Source organism: Delphinapterus leucas, chromosome 3 (genome assembly GCF_059928025.1).
Source record: "Delphinapterus leucas isolate spDelLeu-1000000601 "Yukka" chromosome 3, BTC_Dleu_Yukka2, whole genome shotgun sequence".
Taxonomy (NCBI): domain Eukaryota; kingdom Metazoa; phylum Chordata; class Mammalia; order Artiodactyla; family Monodontidae; genus Delphinapterus; species Delphinapterus leucas.
In genome coordinates this window covers 130,964,065-130,979,876 of record NC_143131.1, presented here as the reverse complement: position 1 = coordinate 130,979,876, position 15,812 = coordinate 130,964,065, and the positions used below count along the sequence as shown (strand labels likewise).

The 15,812-nt window shown below is 45.2% G+C and overlaps 1 protein-coding gene across 2 annotated transcripts in view; it reads right to left on the bottom strand.

Moving 5' to 3' along the window:
• Window positions 1–450: 450 nt before the first annotated feature.
• GRIA1 (glutamate ionotropic receptor AMPA type subunit 1) overlaps window positions 451–15,812 on the bottom strand; it is a 144,236-nt gene continuing 128,874 nt past the window's right edge. For both annotated transcript variants that reach the window (XM_022590199.3, XM_022590200.3), the window contains exons 13-14: window positions 11,023–11,157; window positions 451–3,455 (exon numbers count right to left, since the gene is read on the bottom strand). In XM_022590199.3, coding sequence (XP_022445907.2) covers window positions 3,255–3,455; window positions 11,023–11,157 — 336 coding nt within the window. In that variant the 3' untranslated portion in view covers window positions 451–3,254. The remainder of the gene's footprint in view (window positions 3,456–11,022; window positions 11,158–15,812) is intronic.

The window sequence follows — 15,812 nt, the reverse complement described above, 5'->3', positions numbered from 1 at the left end:
TATTTGAGACCTCTGACCCCTGCTAATGTGCGGAGTCCTCTGGGAAAGAAAGCACTTGAAGCCGTTCTTAATCACTGGTATTTAAGTGTCAACAAATGAGTGGAAGAATAGATTTCAGGCAGGAAGGGGGGGTCATGTGGTCTGAGGGCCAAGATTATCTATTTATAAGGCTGGTCTAGATTTGGTTTTGGTTGTGACCTGCACATCACAAATATACCTGGACTCCAACTTGGGGATGTCTGGAAGACATCCCCTGTGAGCCATCCAGTTCCCTAGGGGTACCGTGACCACCGCAAGTCGAACCCTGTTCCTTATGCAATTGGAACCATGGCCCTTGAAAACCAATACCATTCTGTCTTTTTGTTGCTGTTATCTTACTTGGATGAATAACTCACAATGATCTAGTTCATCTGAAATGACTTGTTTGAAGAGCTGTTTGTGAGTCAGGAGTACTGGTCACCATTAAAAATGCACTGAACTTAGGCTTAGCAAGAAGAAAATAACAGTTTAGAGCTCTGGCTTCAGAAATGGCACAAAAATGGAATGGACAAATATGAAAAGTAGATAATGGATCCACAGTGATTTAATTCTTGGTGATATTTTCATTTTATGCAAATACCAAAAGAAAAAAAAACCTGGTTATTTGAAAGAAAAACAGGAACCAAGAAAAATATTTAGTGTTTGATCAAGCAAAAATCCTTTCACACATCTGCCAAGAGAGTTAAAACAAATAGAGATGTTAAATAAAAGGCCCAGGTACCAAAGAGCAAAATTTAATGAAAGCCAGAACTGTTAAGTATGGATTCCTGTTGAGAAAAATGTCAGTCTCTTTCAGAGTTTTCCCATTGCTCTATTTTTAAGAAAAGTGTAGTAAAAATACATAATACAAGTTAACTTTTTTCTTACTTTTGTTTTCCCCATCACCCCTCCATCGATGAAAAACATCTTCTGCTGGAGTCTTGGACCCCCACATAGCATAGACCCTCATTTCTAGCACTGGTGGTCTCTTCCTATCAGATCATGTTACTGGCGAGCTCACTGGCTGAAGAGGCATCTTACCAGGCCAAAGGCAAAAGGTCTTTGAAGCAAGTTGATGGTAGAGGGTTATTTCCAACTCCTCCAAAACGCAGACTCCCTAATGGTGGCTCATATCAGATTCTGCAGTGGTAGGTTAAGGGTTGGGAAGGATCTGGTGAGAGGTCAAGGGATGGGGAGGACACCAGCTGGCAGTAGCAAAAAGTGACAATCCATCTTGAGGGTCCTGCTTCACGTACCATGCCCACATTGACACGTGAGAGACAGAACAACAACACTTGAGTTGAAAGGGCAAAGAGTTTGATGGTTCTTTGCTATGGCTGATGAAAGGAGGATGGAAGAGACATACAGATGGTCGGTGTCCACAGAGAGAATCCACAGATGAAGCCAGTCATGCTGCCTCCACTTGTAGGTAGGCTTCAAAACCTTTAGTTTGTCAATTGCTAATGATAACCCGTAGCAGAGAGACTGGATAGAAGTAGGGAGTAAGGGAAAAAGCCAGAATATGGTGATCAATGAGAGCTGATGACACATGGCACGCACTGAATCATGCACCTAGGAGAGTGGCTGCTGGAGAGCTGGAAGCCGATTGCACCAAGAATGAGAGTTGGGATCTCCAAGATAGCTATGTGCCTGGACACACCTCCCCAAGACCCCAACCATAGTTGTAGTCAGCCTGGATTTCTCTCCATAAACCCTGTCACTTCTCCAATCTTGTTTTCATTCAGGTTGTAGTCACAAACATGGGCCTGTTGATTCTGGTCATTGGAATACAACGTCCTCATTCTTTCTTAGCCAGGGGGAAGGTTGGCCTCCTTGGGTGAGAAGTTGGGGTCAGGAATCTTAAGGTCCCCCAGTGTTATTATCAATGTATTCCATCTCCCTATCCTCCTTCAAATCATTCAGCCTGGGGCATTTTACTTTCTGAAGATGACAGGAGGTCACCTGGCTACCTGCTAAAACACCACTTTTATATGGACATAAAAACTCAAGTTTCCTAGCTCACCAAAACTCTAAGTTTCATACTTGGGCTCTCAGTCGTAGGACAGGGCACACCGTGGAAGGTTCTGTTGCTTGTGGGCTTTGATGAAGCTTCCTCTTCCAAAGTTCTTCCATCAGCTTTCTTTTGCATTTAGCTTGTATAACATTTCCCCCCCACATCAGATGCTCTGAAGAGAGGGTCTATTCTACAATGGGGTTCCTGCTCAGATGTCAAGCAAATGACAGGTGAGAATCAGGGGTGCTATCTCCCTGGATGTCAGCTCTTCTCAAGGCTCTACGTGGTTCAGGAGGCCAGTTGCCCTTCAGCCACCAGAGTGCCTTTAGGGCTTGAGCGTAGCAGAAGGACACAGTCCTCATGGCTGAGCTTGACTCTGTGAAGAAGCACACTGTTCCACCTAAGGCCTATGAGATGGCTGTTACACATTCAAAGAAGCTTTATCTGAGCCTCTGGCAGTAACTTCACGAGTCCTCTTCTGACTGCACACCTGCCTTTACCTTCTCCGCCACCCTGGGTCTGAGTTGCTTCATACGTGTTCTCAACTAAATCAGTGCCTAGGCAGTGCCCTGTGTGTGGGAGGCAGCCCACTCCTGCAACAGCATCGGTCTCCACCCACGGCTTGGGGCCGAGGTGTGGAGGGGAATCTGGAGAGCTCCCATGATGAATTCGTTTGAAAATTGCTTTTTTCCTTTTGCTTGCTTGTCAGGTGGAACGAATCTTGAATCTCCAACCTGAAAACTAAACTAAAAACTAAACTAAAGTGGGATGGGTAGGGAGTTGGGAGTAAGAAGGAAAAGGAAGGGGCCTAACAGAACCTGCAAACCGTGGATATTAATACGAAAAAATATATAGTGCACACACTAAGACGCATGAATAACCAAATTCAAAGAAAACAGGACAGCTTCCTCATTAGTGCGCCAGTGACTCCACGTTCAGAGACACAGGCTCTATGTAACAGGGTTATTCTCCCCTTATTGCAGTACAGTGTTATTTGTCATCCTCACTTAGCAAAAGGAAAAGGGTGAAAGAACATCAGAAAAGGAAAAGGGGCCGCAAAATGTTTTCTCAATTCTTCAGGAAAATCTGTTGAATCATCCTCCTTGTGGTCATGGTGGTTGGTGGCGGTGGCATTTCATTTTGTTGTTTTTGGCACTGAAGGGTTTGGGATGGAACTGGGGGAGCCTGGGCATACTCCCCAAGGGGTCTCCGTCTGCTCCAGTTACAATCCGGTGGCTCCCAAGGGCATCCCTGAACTGTGGCTCATGCAGGGGATCGATTGCATGGACTTGGGGAAGTCATGGCTGACCACCCGGCCGTTCTCTCCACTACCGCCACCACTGGCTCCTGCCCCGCTGTTTCGGGGGAGTGTCGATGTCCGTATGGCTTCGTTGATGGATTGCTGTGGGATCAAACAGAAACCCTTTTCAGGAGGACCGGGGGTTCTTCCCCAGGTCCTTGGCAGTGATTGGCAAGGAGAATGAGTCAACACTGGACTTAAAATGTCACCCCACTCTCCTCCCCGTCCAACTTTTTTCCAAATGTGTAATGCTAGTCTTGACTTCCCTCGAACCCGCAAAACTGTTTTGTGGTTCTGGACAAGTCTGATCCCCTCTCTGGACCTCACGTGCTCTTGGTTTAGTAAGGTGTGCTGGATTGGGTGATCTCTAAGATCCTTTCCTGTTCTTATATTCTGTGATTTCTAAAGGTACAACAGATCCATGGTAGTATTGATGATAATAAACATAGCAACACGACCAAGTAGAAGACTCTAGAAATGGGGTTTAGGAAACTTGGGTTTTAGCCCTGGTTCTGACATCAGCTAGTTGTGTGACCTTATGCTTGTTTCCTTATCTCTCTAGACCTTTTAAATCTCCATGTTTGTCAAAATGTAATTATCTATGCACCTACTGATTTTATTAGCAAGAATGGTACTATACTGCATGAAAAATGAGTTGAGATGTTAACAGAAAATTGAGGGTGCATCACTGTTAGCTGAAAATTTAAAACTACCTCTGATCAGAGAAAAATGCTATCCTACCTCTAGCAGTATGTGTTAAGGGAGTGTCGGACTTGTTTGAACAATACAGGCAGCATAATGTAATTGGAAAGAAGCATGTGCTAAAGAAAGTGAGAATGAATTCCAGAGCTCGATATCTGCACGTCATCTGCTTCCCGTCAGCACATGTAACCTGTACTTCTAAACCGACACATCAGATCAGTGCTACTGATTTGTGAAAGCTTGTGACTTCTACAATGTTGGAATTCTCGATGTGAAAAGAACTCCAGTGATCACCCCAGGATCAGATGAGTCAGAGAGAATGCTCAAGACCGCAGTCTGTAATTAGAAGCATATCCTATTAGACAAGAGGAAGTGTTCTGTTCCAAGATCCTTTCGAGAAAGAAACTTCATGACCTGACATTTAAACCCTCTTCCTATCACTTCCAACTTCCCGTTGAAAGATACCTATAGAAATTTTGAGGTAGGGCTTAGTTTCTTGGTGGGAATCAACACAGAGGAGAATGAGTTGAGGGGTATATGAGTTGAGAGGTTTCTTTCTCTAAGATCAACCTACCCATCCTTCAAGACTCAGTTTATTCCTACCTCCTTGAAGTTGTCTTAGACTGCCCCAGCAAGTCCTGCCCCCGACCCCTGCCAGTACTCATGCATTATATATTTGCTCGCAATGATTCTGCTTCAGGTATGTAACTTCCGTCTTCTTTAAGAGAACTAAATGTCTGGAGAAGGGCAAGGGCCGTGTCTTCTCAATCCTTAGCTACCTGCCAGCGTGTCTAGCATGTTGTTAGAGGCCCCATAGATATCCTTGAATTTGTCTAAGAAAAGTCAAACACATAGGGCCATTCTCAAAAAGTTGATGGCTTCCTCTTTTGCACATTGGCATGATTCTAGTGATCAGAGAAATCAGTCAACCTGCTGTGGCCTCACGGATGTAAACAGGGCAGTTTTGACCCAATTGTTACTCTTTCTGCTATACTATGCTGGGAGGATCCTCTTATTACTGGCAGTTCTGACAGTGTTTTAAAATATTCTTTCTTTTAAAAAATCTATGATTCAGACAGATCTGCCCCATATGATGCTCCACCCACATGGGTTCTGTCTCCTCTTCAGACTCCTGGATGTGATTTATTTACATTCTGCCTGGTTGTCCTTCACTGAAGAGGAAGTGTGACCTGGATAGCATTCTTCTAAGTCAAGGTCACATAAACACCACTGTGATGCTCTATGGGGGAAATGTGAAAAGAAAACATGATGAATCCATGGTTACTTATTCTCACTTTTAAAATGTTGAAAAGAAAATAACTTTTTATTTTTGTGTGTGGGCAGTGTGGAACCTTCTATGGATTAGCTTGGAATGTCTATCTTCTGATTTTCCTTTGCCACACCCCTTTAATTAAAAAAAAAAGTTTAAAGTTCATACAGATCACCCTGGGCTTTGTTTCTCGAAAGGTCTCACCTATTTCCGTAATATTCCATGGAAGTTGGTGGTACTTGACAAATTCACCTTAAAGGAGAAGGCTGGTGTCATAATCTATTGGTGCCTATCAAAATCTGAGATAATTTAGCCAGGCATGTAGCTAAAACCCTCCAAGTTCATGTCATTGAGAATTTGTTTTCAAGGAAGGTGAAGGATTCTCAGAGGTCACTGACTCCATACTGACATTGATGGTGGGGATTACCTACTTACTGGTTTTCTTTCTAATCTCAGGAGAAGGGAGGAATAGAATCAAAACTTTGGCGTGGGAAGCACTGCTAAAAATGACTATTTCACTAGTTCTCAAACTTGGCCACATGTTGGTATCATCTGGGGAGTTCTGGGGAAGAAAAGCACTGATGCCTGAGACCTGCCCCAGGGAGTGCTGACTTAATAGGTATGGTGTGTGGCCTGGACATCTGGAGTTTTAAAAACTCCCCAGGTGATTTTAATACACAAGCAAGGTGGAAATACACTGATGGAGTTGATTTCACTTTATAGAGAAACTGAGGACTTGTTACTGACTTGCTTCAAGTTACAGTTATCTGTGACCTAGGGTCAAAGTGGATGACCTCTTGACTGTGTGTCCTTCTCCCCCCCTGTAGCTAACCAGTCGTAAGCTGATGTCATTTCTCCCCTTGCCTCTAGGAACTGAGGTTCTCTCCTGTCCATCCTTGACATACCAGCCATTCTTTAAGTTCATCCTTATAAGTTGTTTTTGAAACTGATACTCAGGGAGAAAAGGGTGAGTGAAAAGTCCAACCTCAAAGTCCCCCAAGTTGGTGCTTCAGAGACTCATTTCTCCAACAGTGATTACGTCCTAACTTCTCAGCTACTTGCTTTTCTAAGAAAAGTCTGCCCAGCCTCTGCATGTCATAGAACAGCCTAATAAAAGCTCAGCCCTGGGTGATGACCTCATCCTAGCGTGCGTGCTGAGAGCCAGAGGGACCGCCTGCTGTGGAGGTTGCCCCCCCCGCCTGCCCACCTCACTCAGCTGTGCGTTAATTGCAGGGAAATGTGCAAAGCCTCAATGTGTGGTTTCCACACAGCCCGTGTCAGCACAGCCAATACAATTATGAAAAGTCAGTAGGCTCTCCTGGGGGTGGGAGTGGCTGGGGATTATTTCTTTGGGGGAGCAAGGTGGTGAATAATAAATACCCTGGTTGTCCTTAATATCAACTAAGGGCTCAGGTTCCTGTCTGTTTTCCTGGGCAGAGGGGAGGGACAGGACATCTGAGACTTTATTCAATTTGGAGTATGTATTGGGTTTTATATTTCTGCTACTGTATGACAGTTTCAATTATACTGAAATGTTGTGGTCGCCTGAAGTCCCTCTCTGAGTCCCCAACTCTCCCATGCTCTCCTTTTCCCTCAGTCTTCCTGTGCCCAGTCTCCCTGGCTTTCCACTCATTTCTGGGCAAGAGTTCTGGTCTTTGGCTCTGTGATACTTGGGCATCCTTTGGTAGCAGTTATCTTCCCCTGGTTAATTCTTTTCCTGTTTCAAGTCTGTTAAACATCAGTTTCTCAGGGAAGCCTGTCTGTCCTGCCCCACACTCCATTCCCCGATCAGGACTTGAGAGCATGGACCTTTTTCTTCGAACACTCATTGAACATATACGTATTTGCTTGTTTCTCTCTTCCAATTAAATTCTCAGCTTCCTGAAATCAGAAGTTGTGCCTGGTTTGTTCCTGACTGTATCCCCAGCGCTGAGCAATGCCTAGCAGGCAGTGGTGCTCCATATGTCTCTGTGGAAGGACTGCCTGCAGGGTGCCCTCCCACCATCCATCCCTGTGACACTTGTTCTGTGTCCTGCTCATGTGACATCGAAGGGGAAAGGGTCTCAATAATGCACAAGCAAAGGATCATATCCCATGGATGGCCTCAACAGCTAGATCGGGCAAACCTAAGGATAAGGGCTGCATCTTATTTGTCTCTGCACTGTGGGCGGGGTTTTGACGGGAGGTAGTAGGTGATAAAAATTATCTGTTGCCATGTGGTTGGGGAGGAGAGAGAAATTTATGAGAAGTAGCTTGGCTGGTACCAAGAGCCCAGGCTTTGCAGGGGCTGTGCTGGAGGTCTAATTCCTGTTCTTCCAGCTCCGAGCTTATGTGACCTTGTTGGAAAAACTACTTAGCTTCTCTGAACCCATATTTCTTCATCTGTTGAATTGCAAGAACAGGGTTAATGAAAGTATATATAAAGTGCTTTGAACATGGAAGTTACTGAAAAGATATCTTTCCTTTATTCCTTTCTTCTCTCACCTTCCTTCCCTTCTTTCTCTTTTCCACCCCCTCTTCCTCTTTCTTCTCTTTTGCATGCAGAGTGGGGGAGGGCTCCTTATACACTCTTGAGAAGTAGGAGGCTGATCATGAACTAGGTTTAGGGGCTCCAGGTCTTAAGAGTTGGTCACATACTGTGACTAAGGAAAGAAACAAGAGGGAAGATTCTTGCCAAAGGCCCTGGACACTGTCATTGTGGTCCACTGTGTGAGGCTGGAGGCTGCACTTCTGGAAAGAGTTAATCTGCCTTTGGAGAAGGCAAAGTACAGAATAATAACGAGAACTGCAAACCTGGAAAGTCTGAGAGTCAAGCAGAATGTGATCACTTATCTCCTTTGGCTAAGAGAGAAGTTGATGGAGCTTTGAAAATTAAGGGTTGGGTTAACTAATAAGGACCGTAGAGGCATCTTTTCTGCAGGTGGAAGATTAATAATTCTATTAGGAGCCTTGGTGAGTTGGACAGAAGTTATGCCAACCAATGGAATCAACTATAGAAGATTGTAATGAAAGACCTTGCATTAATGATTCCAAGAGATCCTGATGTTGGCTCCTGAGAAATTCGATATTTTCTTTGGAAAGGGAAGGGTGAGAATGTCTCCCAGAAGTTGTGACGTGATTCAGTGGCCTCTTAGAAGGGTTCTTGTCTTTACCTGAATGTTGTGACTTCAGCAGTGAAGGTCAACATTGTACAGGTTTAAGAGAGGATCTTAGTCATTAGCCACCCTGGTACCACCACCTGGCACTGACTATGATTAATGGGACATGGTCATCCCAGAGTAAGGGCCGGAAGTCCAGCTTTTCTGCTTGGGGATGCCTGGTCTCATCAGATCTTGGGAGTACAAACAGATGGGAACAAAAGCACTTTGGATGGTGTTGTGTGTGCTTCCAGGCTGGGCGGTTTTGATGGTTGTGTTTGTTTAACCTAACAGCAGCTCCTTCCAATGCCTCACTTCATCCTCCAAGAGATTTTCTCTAGATACAATTCCATGTTAATTTTTACTAATACCCTATGTATGTGGGATGTCCAAAGAGAAATCAGACACACCTTCTTACCTTAAGGAACTGACAATCTCTGTAGCTTAAAAAAGCCTAGGACATATAAGTAGGGGCTATAAAAGGGAAGTCTTAAGGAAGCTGTAGCTGGCCACTAATAATAATATATTATTATTATAAATTCTAGTTATTATTATTTATTGAGGGCTTACTATGGCCCAAGCATTTTGCAGAGCCCTTTATATCAATTTTTTCATACAAACCACAACAGTTTTATCAGGTCTATACTACCACTAGCTCCATTTTATAGGAAAGGAGGATCAGAGAGCTATTGAAACTTGTTCAAGATGACACAGTTAACATGAGGAACAGGCAAGATTTGTTGTCAGACATTCAGTCTCCAGAGCCTTGCTTTAGACCCTACACTGCAGTATGTCCTAGGAGAGTTCCTATGATGTGTACTGGGCCAATCCTGCGACACTGGTTTGTGTCATGGCCCATGGGGAAGGTTTTGGAGGGTTGTAAAAGTTGTGCTCACCCAGTTCGTCTCCTGTTCCCCTTGCTGCCTCTGGAGTAAACTTTCCTCACTTTGGAGGGTAAGATAGGAGAGTCTTTAGGCTTATGTTTTGGATGGAGTAGGCAAAGAAAGCTTTTTAGGTTCTAGGAGACTTTGCTGTGTCCAGCCAAGCTCCTTGGAGGTCTACACTGCGTTTAGGATCTGAGGCCCATGCTTTTGCTGTGCTTTGTCCTTTCTGAGAGGACCTGGATTTGAATGACCTGGTCAAGGGTAGGATGGAGGTGCTCCTAGGTTCCCTGGCTGAATACCATCACATTACCATCCCTTAATTATTCCTTGTTATTATATCTTGGGAAGTTGCCTTTTAAATGGGTCCTATGGGACAGAAGACAGGGAGAGGGATTGACCTGCATAAAGGCGCATGGGTGGACAGCATGAGATTCTAGGAGAGCAAATCCTACCGATGAGTCCTCTTAGTCTAGTCAAGTGAAGGTAACAGCCTAGGGTTCATTGTTCAGAATGACTGTGCTTCTTTCCACTTCTGTTGGTTTGAATCCCACTTGTCCTTCCTCTTAATTTCTGGTTCTTCCTAGAAGCCTCCTCTATTTCCTCCCTCCCGGATATCCCTATAGGCCTTCCTCCCTATGTCACAGTTTGGTTCCCTGGGTAGTTTTTCTGTGTCACTCTTTGTTAAAAATGCTGAAGGTTACAGATTGCGTCTTAGTGCTCTCTTCCTCCTCATGGTGTCTTGCTTGTGTGTTGCTCACATGAAGAACACTTCCTTCCAAAAATATTTTCTTACTGAAACTAAGTGATGACATGTGAGGGGCCTTCAAGGCCATGTAATCCAAACTCCCTTTGGATACTTGAATCTATAGCCTTGTCAAGAATTACTCAGCCTCTGTGTGTACCTCCAGTGATGAGCTGCTGGCTGCTTATTGGGATAATCCATCCCATTTTGGGGTAGGTAGCTCTGAAAGAAAAGTAGATCTCACTTACTGTGTTCATATCTGTTCTCCATAGCTTTTAGTCCTTAGTTCTTGTTGTATACTTTGGGACCCCACAGAACTAATATGTTTTCTTTCCCCCCTGAAAAATCTTCATGTTTTTACAGACAGCTCTTACATTGTCCATAATTCTTCTCTTTTCCAGTTAGTTGCCTTCAGCTATATTTGATGTAGTTTGGGGTCAGCTAATTAATGTGCTTACCATTCTGGGGGCATGATCCTCTTTGCCAAAGTCCACCTTACCATATGGTGGCTAAGAAAAGACCTCCCTCACCGAGCATGGCAAGATCATCCACCTTGTAGAGGGAGGATACCAACCCGCCCCCACCCCACCCCATCTTGGGAGCTACACTTCAGTTAACGTGACCTCAGGGAGAATCTACCTTTGTAGCAATCACTCTTGCCTCACACTATCTTGAATGCCCACTTAACCGCTAACTTTTCATCTCAGCCCCCCATCTCTGGCTGATGCATTTGTTTTCTCAGGCCTTATGTTTACCCTGACACGTGCCATCTTCTTTCTTCTCTCACCGCTGTGTCTTTCCCTGTCACCTTCCTCAAAACAGCTTCCTGTCATCCCATGCCTCGGGTTGACCTCAACCTCCTGCCACTCCCCACCCTTTTTAGTAAAAGGACTCCCAGAAAACCCAGCTGTATCACAGAACAAGTTAGGAAAAAGGCCTGGGAAGACGATGCCACCTTCATCCGCTTGGATTCGCTACGCGATTTGTAGCAGAACTCGATTAAGGCAACCAGCATGGCTAGTCCAAGTCCTCCGATCAGGATGTAGAACACGCCGGCCACATTGCTGAGGCTCAGAGCGCTTGTCTTGTCCTAGGAAGAGGAGGGGGTGGGGGGAGAGTCAAGTGAGCCAAGGGGCTAGAGACCATCCAAGAAACAGCATTTTAACACACATACACTCAACCCCATCACCCTCTTTAATATTCACAATAGTTGGAAAGGCTTTGTATTTATTGACAGTGTGTTAAACATTTCCCAGGAAAAAGTGTATGCCTGTGCGAGCATATGTGTGTATAACAATTTTCAAGCAACCCTATTTACATTTAATGTATAGTTAGATTTCCCCTCCTCCCCAGTGCACGTTTGAGGGTGGGAAATGACACAAGAAGTCAGGGCGGCTTCTACCAAGATCTGCACGCTTGCGCTTACTCCATTCTTTCAGGAAACTGTGTCCCTTCCTTTTCAGCTCAGTTCCTGCCCCCCAACCCCGTGGCTGCTCAGCAACGCATTGGCCTTGCTTATTGTTTATGCCTGTGAGTGTTTTTCTGCGAGTTGGTACTTAAAATGAGCTTCCTCCTAGATGTGCATTTGAATTCAATTTAATAAGACAGTTATTGTATGTATAATAAAGATCAACAAATGTATACCTTTAACTTACTGTGCTGAGTCCCAATTGAGGGAAAAAGAAAACTGTGGGGCTTGTAATAGAAAAAAGGCACTAAATAGAAAAATGGCTCTGTTAAATCCTAATAATTATGCTTAATTGGAGTCATTTTTCTCGTTGAGGTGCTTGCTGAAAAACACTGTAGGCAGACTCGGGTAGCTGAATTTAGAAAGCTCTGTTGCCTGGGCTAAAAGATCTCGCACTGGTTCTGGATGAATAGGATCATGGAACAGGGTACTTAATTCCTAGGGTCCTGGGGACAAGTGTCCATGTTCAGTAGGAGGTGGACAGAGCTCATTTCGTGGAGCCTGAGAAAGGTCATCGGTTAGTGAGACCATCCCTGAGTTCTGTCACCTCTAGTGGGGTTCAAAAGTGGGGGACTGAGGGACAACATCTCCCCAGGTGGTGAGAACAACCAGACAAAACTGCTGGTCATGGGAGAAGGTCATGGCTTGGGGAGAGGGGGATCAATCAAACTCTTGACACAGGCAAGAGAACATCTTTAAATCTTAGAAGCATACTCATCCCCAGATGTCACAGTGGCTCGAACACCTTTGTTTATATTGTTTGCTCAGGTACAAATTTCTCATCAAATCAAAACGAAATGCACGCCTCAGCTGGCACAGGCACATGGCATGGTTGGGAGGTTGGTTGGTGGCACAGGGTGGGATAAAGCTTTTACATCTCTCCATGTGTTCTTTTTCAGGTGGGGTTGTAGGCGAGCCACGCAAAAGGTGAAATGTCATGTCCTAGGGACTCCTCTGACATCTGCCTATTGGAATCTGGGCGTGGGGAAAGGGGCCAGTAATTGACCAAGTCAGTGGCCTCTGCCCTAGTTCTACTCGGTGCATTGTACAGGATTCAGCAGGGCTAAGCTTGGGGACTGCAGCTGGCAGATAGCAGCATCCCTTCCCTCCCCAGAAGCAGCCTGGGCCAGCAGAGCTGTAGGATTATCTAAAGCATACCCCTCTGGTGGCTTCCTGTATTGCTAAAACAGATGGTTCTTGAATATGGGTTACGCTTGGCAAGGCATAGTCTGGCTTTGGAAGCAGTGGAAATGATTATTCAAAGGGGTAGAATTTCTCCTCCTCTGGTATCACGGCCTGATAAAGGAAATGTGCAAAAATGAGTTGGGTGCTTGGTTCAAGAGTTGGCTGAACAAATAAATTCCCACTTGGCCTGATTTTTCAGAATGCTCAAAATGTCTCCCTCTTCGTTGTTTGGGAGTTCTGTAATTCTGCTGGAAAGTAAGTCTTTAGAGTTCTTGGAGGACTTACGGTTTATAGAAGTTCCTATAAAACTCTTCTGTGTGGTGGGGAGGCATGTTAACATCTTATCAGCTCACACCTTAGAGAAGAGTGGTTGACAGTGAAGCTCAGAGAGAATGGATGGGGAGCAGGCCTGGGGGAAGGTGGTAGACAAGAAGGCCGGGAGGAAAGGCTTGAGTCCCACTGACTTTACCAGCTGATCAGCCTTTCAGTAGCTGAAGTGCATCTTGCCTCCTGGTCACCAAAGTGGTTTCTGTTTCCTTCCTCATGGTCTTTTCAAGTTCACTTTGGTTGTGGATTGTCTTCAAGGATAAGGGAGTGGTGGGCATCTTTTTTTTTGTTACTGTCTTCAAAAAACCTTAAGAGGCCATCTGCCTCCCTGAATGTAAAAGGTGGAATGTCCATTTCTAATATATCTTGGAAGGAAGTATGGTCAGATCTTCATAGGGAAGTGAGAGTAGGAGGCATATTCTATGTATCTGCAGAAGGAGGAAGGTCCAATGACTGAGAATTTGATTGTGTCTGGAGGTGGAGAGCATCCCTCACTTCTGAAGGAGGTCTCTCTGGTCCATGGGGATGGCAGTGTATGTTGGTGAGGGGACATATGCCACACAAAGAGCGCAGCCAGATGGTATGGGCACTGCCACCTCTTGCAGGACACAGTGCTACTGATCCTTCTTTATGTTCACACAGTCCTGGGAAGACCTCTAGAATCAAGGGAGCACCTGGGCCCTATCACCACCAGTGTCAGAAAGCAAACTTAGATGAAGCCCTACTGTCTAAATTTGGCATAATTTGATAGGATTAGAATGAAGGGCTGATCTTCGTGTCTTCTTAGCTCACATAGTTGAGGAGTTTACATTTAGGCAAGGTTTCTAATTTCCCTTATGTGCGCCGTTGGCTTCTTTTTTTTTTTAAACATCTTTATTGGAGTATAATTGCTTTACAATGTTGTGTTAGCTTCTGCTGTATAACGAAGTGAATCAGCTATACGTATACATATATCCCCATATCCCCTCCCTCTTGCATCTCCCTCCCACCCTCCTGGAAGCCCAAGGCCATAGCGTTCCATTGAGCTGCTGTTAATGACTCTCTTCGACTACCTCTGTTGGAATACGATGGGTATCCTGGGGCAGGAACAAAAATTCCTTTTATTTAAGGACCAGAGGGGACTTCCTCTGTATCCATATAAGAGGGGACTTTCTGACACATTTGTGTACAAACAGCCATGTTCATGTTTCATGAGGAAGCTACATGCTTCCCAGCTTTGACCAGGGAGGCGAAAGACAGAATCGTAGTCTCCCTGAGCACCCTCTGGGAGACCCCATTCTCTTCCCCTCCCTTAGCAGCTGCACTCCCCAGAGCCAGGCAGCTTGTTGGTGGGTGTGAAAAACTCACAACTTATCTTCTGCCAGGAGTGGGGAGAGTGACAGTACTGAGAAGAATGACAGGTGCAAAGAAAAACAAAAATCCCATCTTTCAGAATTGTTGGGCTTGTTGTTATGGTGACGAGGCCCCTCCCTTCATCTGTTCCCCTTAACCTATTGTCTTGTTTTGTCACCTTCCCCATGTGCAAGAGAGATTTTTTTCTTTTTCATATTTTTCCTTGCTCTTCCCACATAATGGGGGACTGTCCCAGACTCCCTCTGTGTTTCTGAGCTAACATCCCTTCCAAGAATGCAGAGATGGCTTAAATCTTCATGGGCAGGGTTGAGCCAGGTCTGAGGCAGAGAGACTTGATGCTTTTTAATGGCGTAAGTAGGAAGTTCTAAGGAGAAGCCAAGGTCTTTGGCCATAAGACCAGTCCCTCCTATGGAGACTGGTGTTGCCCATCACGTGAGGTCTACTAAATCTGGACCAAGCTTCAGCTTTCTCCAAATGCTTCCGTTCCTTCTTTTCTTCCTGGTGTGAGAGTTTGAACCCTGAAGAAGTAAAGGCTGCAGCTTCTGTTTTCCTCTGCCTTCCACAGATTTTCTGATGTGTGTACAGCTGAAGTTTTAGGGGCTCTTGCAATCCATCCCATGCTGAATCTGTAACCTGACTTTGCCTTTCAGGGCCATGAGAATAGTCCAACCCTTCTTCTACCTATTAGCCTTTCTGCTCCAGTAGGCTTTCTCTTGTGCTTTTCCAAACCTTATAGTTTTGGCTTAGGTGCCATTTTCCTGAGTGGTTGGTTATTTCCTGGGAGTGGAGACTCAGTGGTTGGCCAAGCTCACTCACAGGCGAGGACCAAAGTGGAGGAGTGATGGGAAGGTGGATTTGATTGAATTAAAGGAAGACCTTTCAAATCAGTAGAGCCGTCCAAATGTGGAGTGCCCTGCTACGGAGAGTGGTGACTTCCTCAAACATGGATGCATTCAGGAAGTAGCTGACGAGTTCATCTAAGGGATTCAAGCACTGGACAGAGAGTTAGACCAAGTGGCTTCTGACATTCGTCCCAACCCCCAGAGATGCGAGGCAGCTAAGGAGTTCCTAGAGGGCCTGGGATCATGTCTTTTATAAGTTCTCCCTAGAGACTAACCTCTTTAGGGGATGCGAGAAAAGAACTCATGTTAATTGGCAGCTTCTGCTGTTCCATTTCCAATCTAGGCCAGTTCCCCAGCCGCATAATTTCCCCAAGAGCAACACAGGATGATAATTGGCCCATTGTACTAATAATTGGCAAGGCACATTCTGCGAAAGTGAGGGCCGTGGGGGCAGCTCTTCTCAGCAGCGTGTGCTCAGGGACCGGCTCCTGTACAGTGCACCGCAGAACCTCCTGACTTGAAACCAAACTGCAACAGAGAGCTCAAGGAGTCCATGTGGGTGGTGGAAGG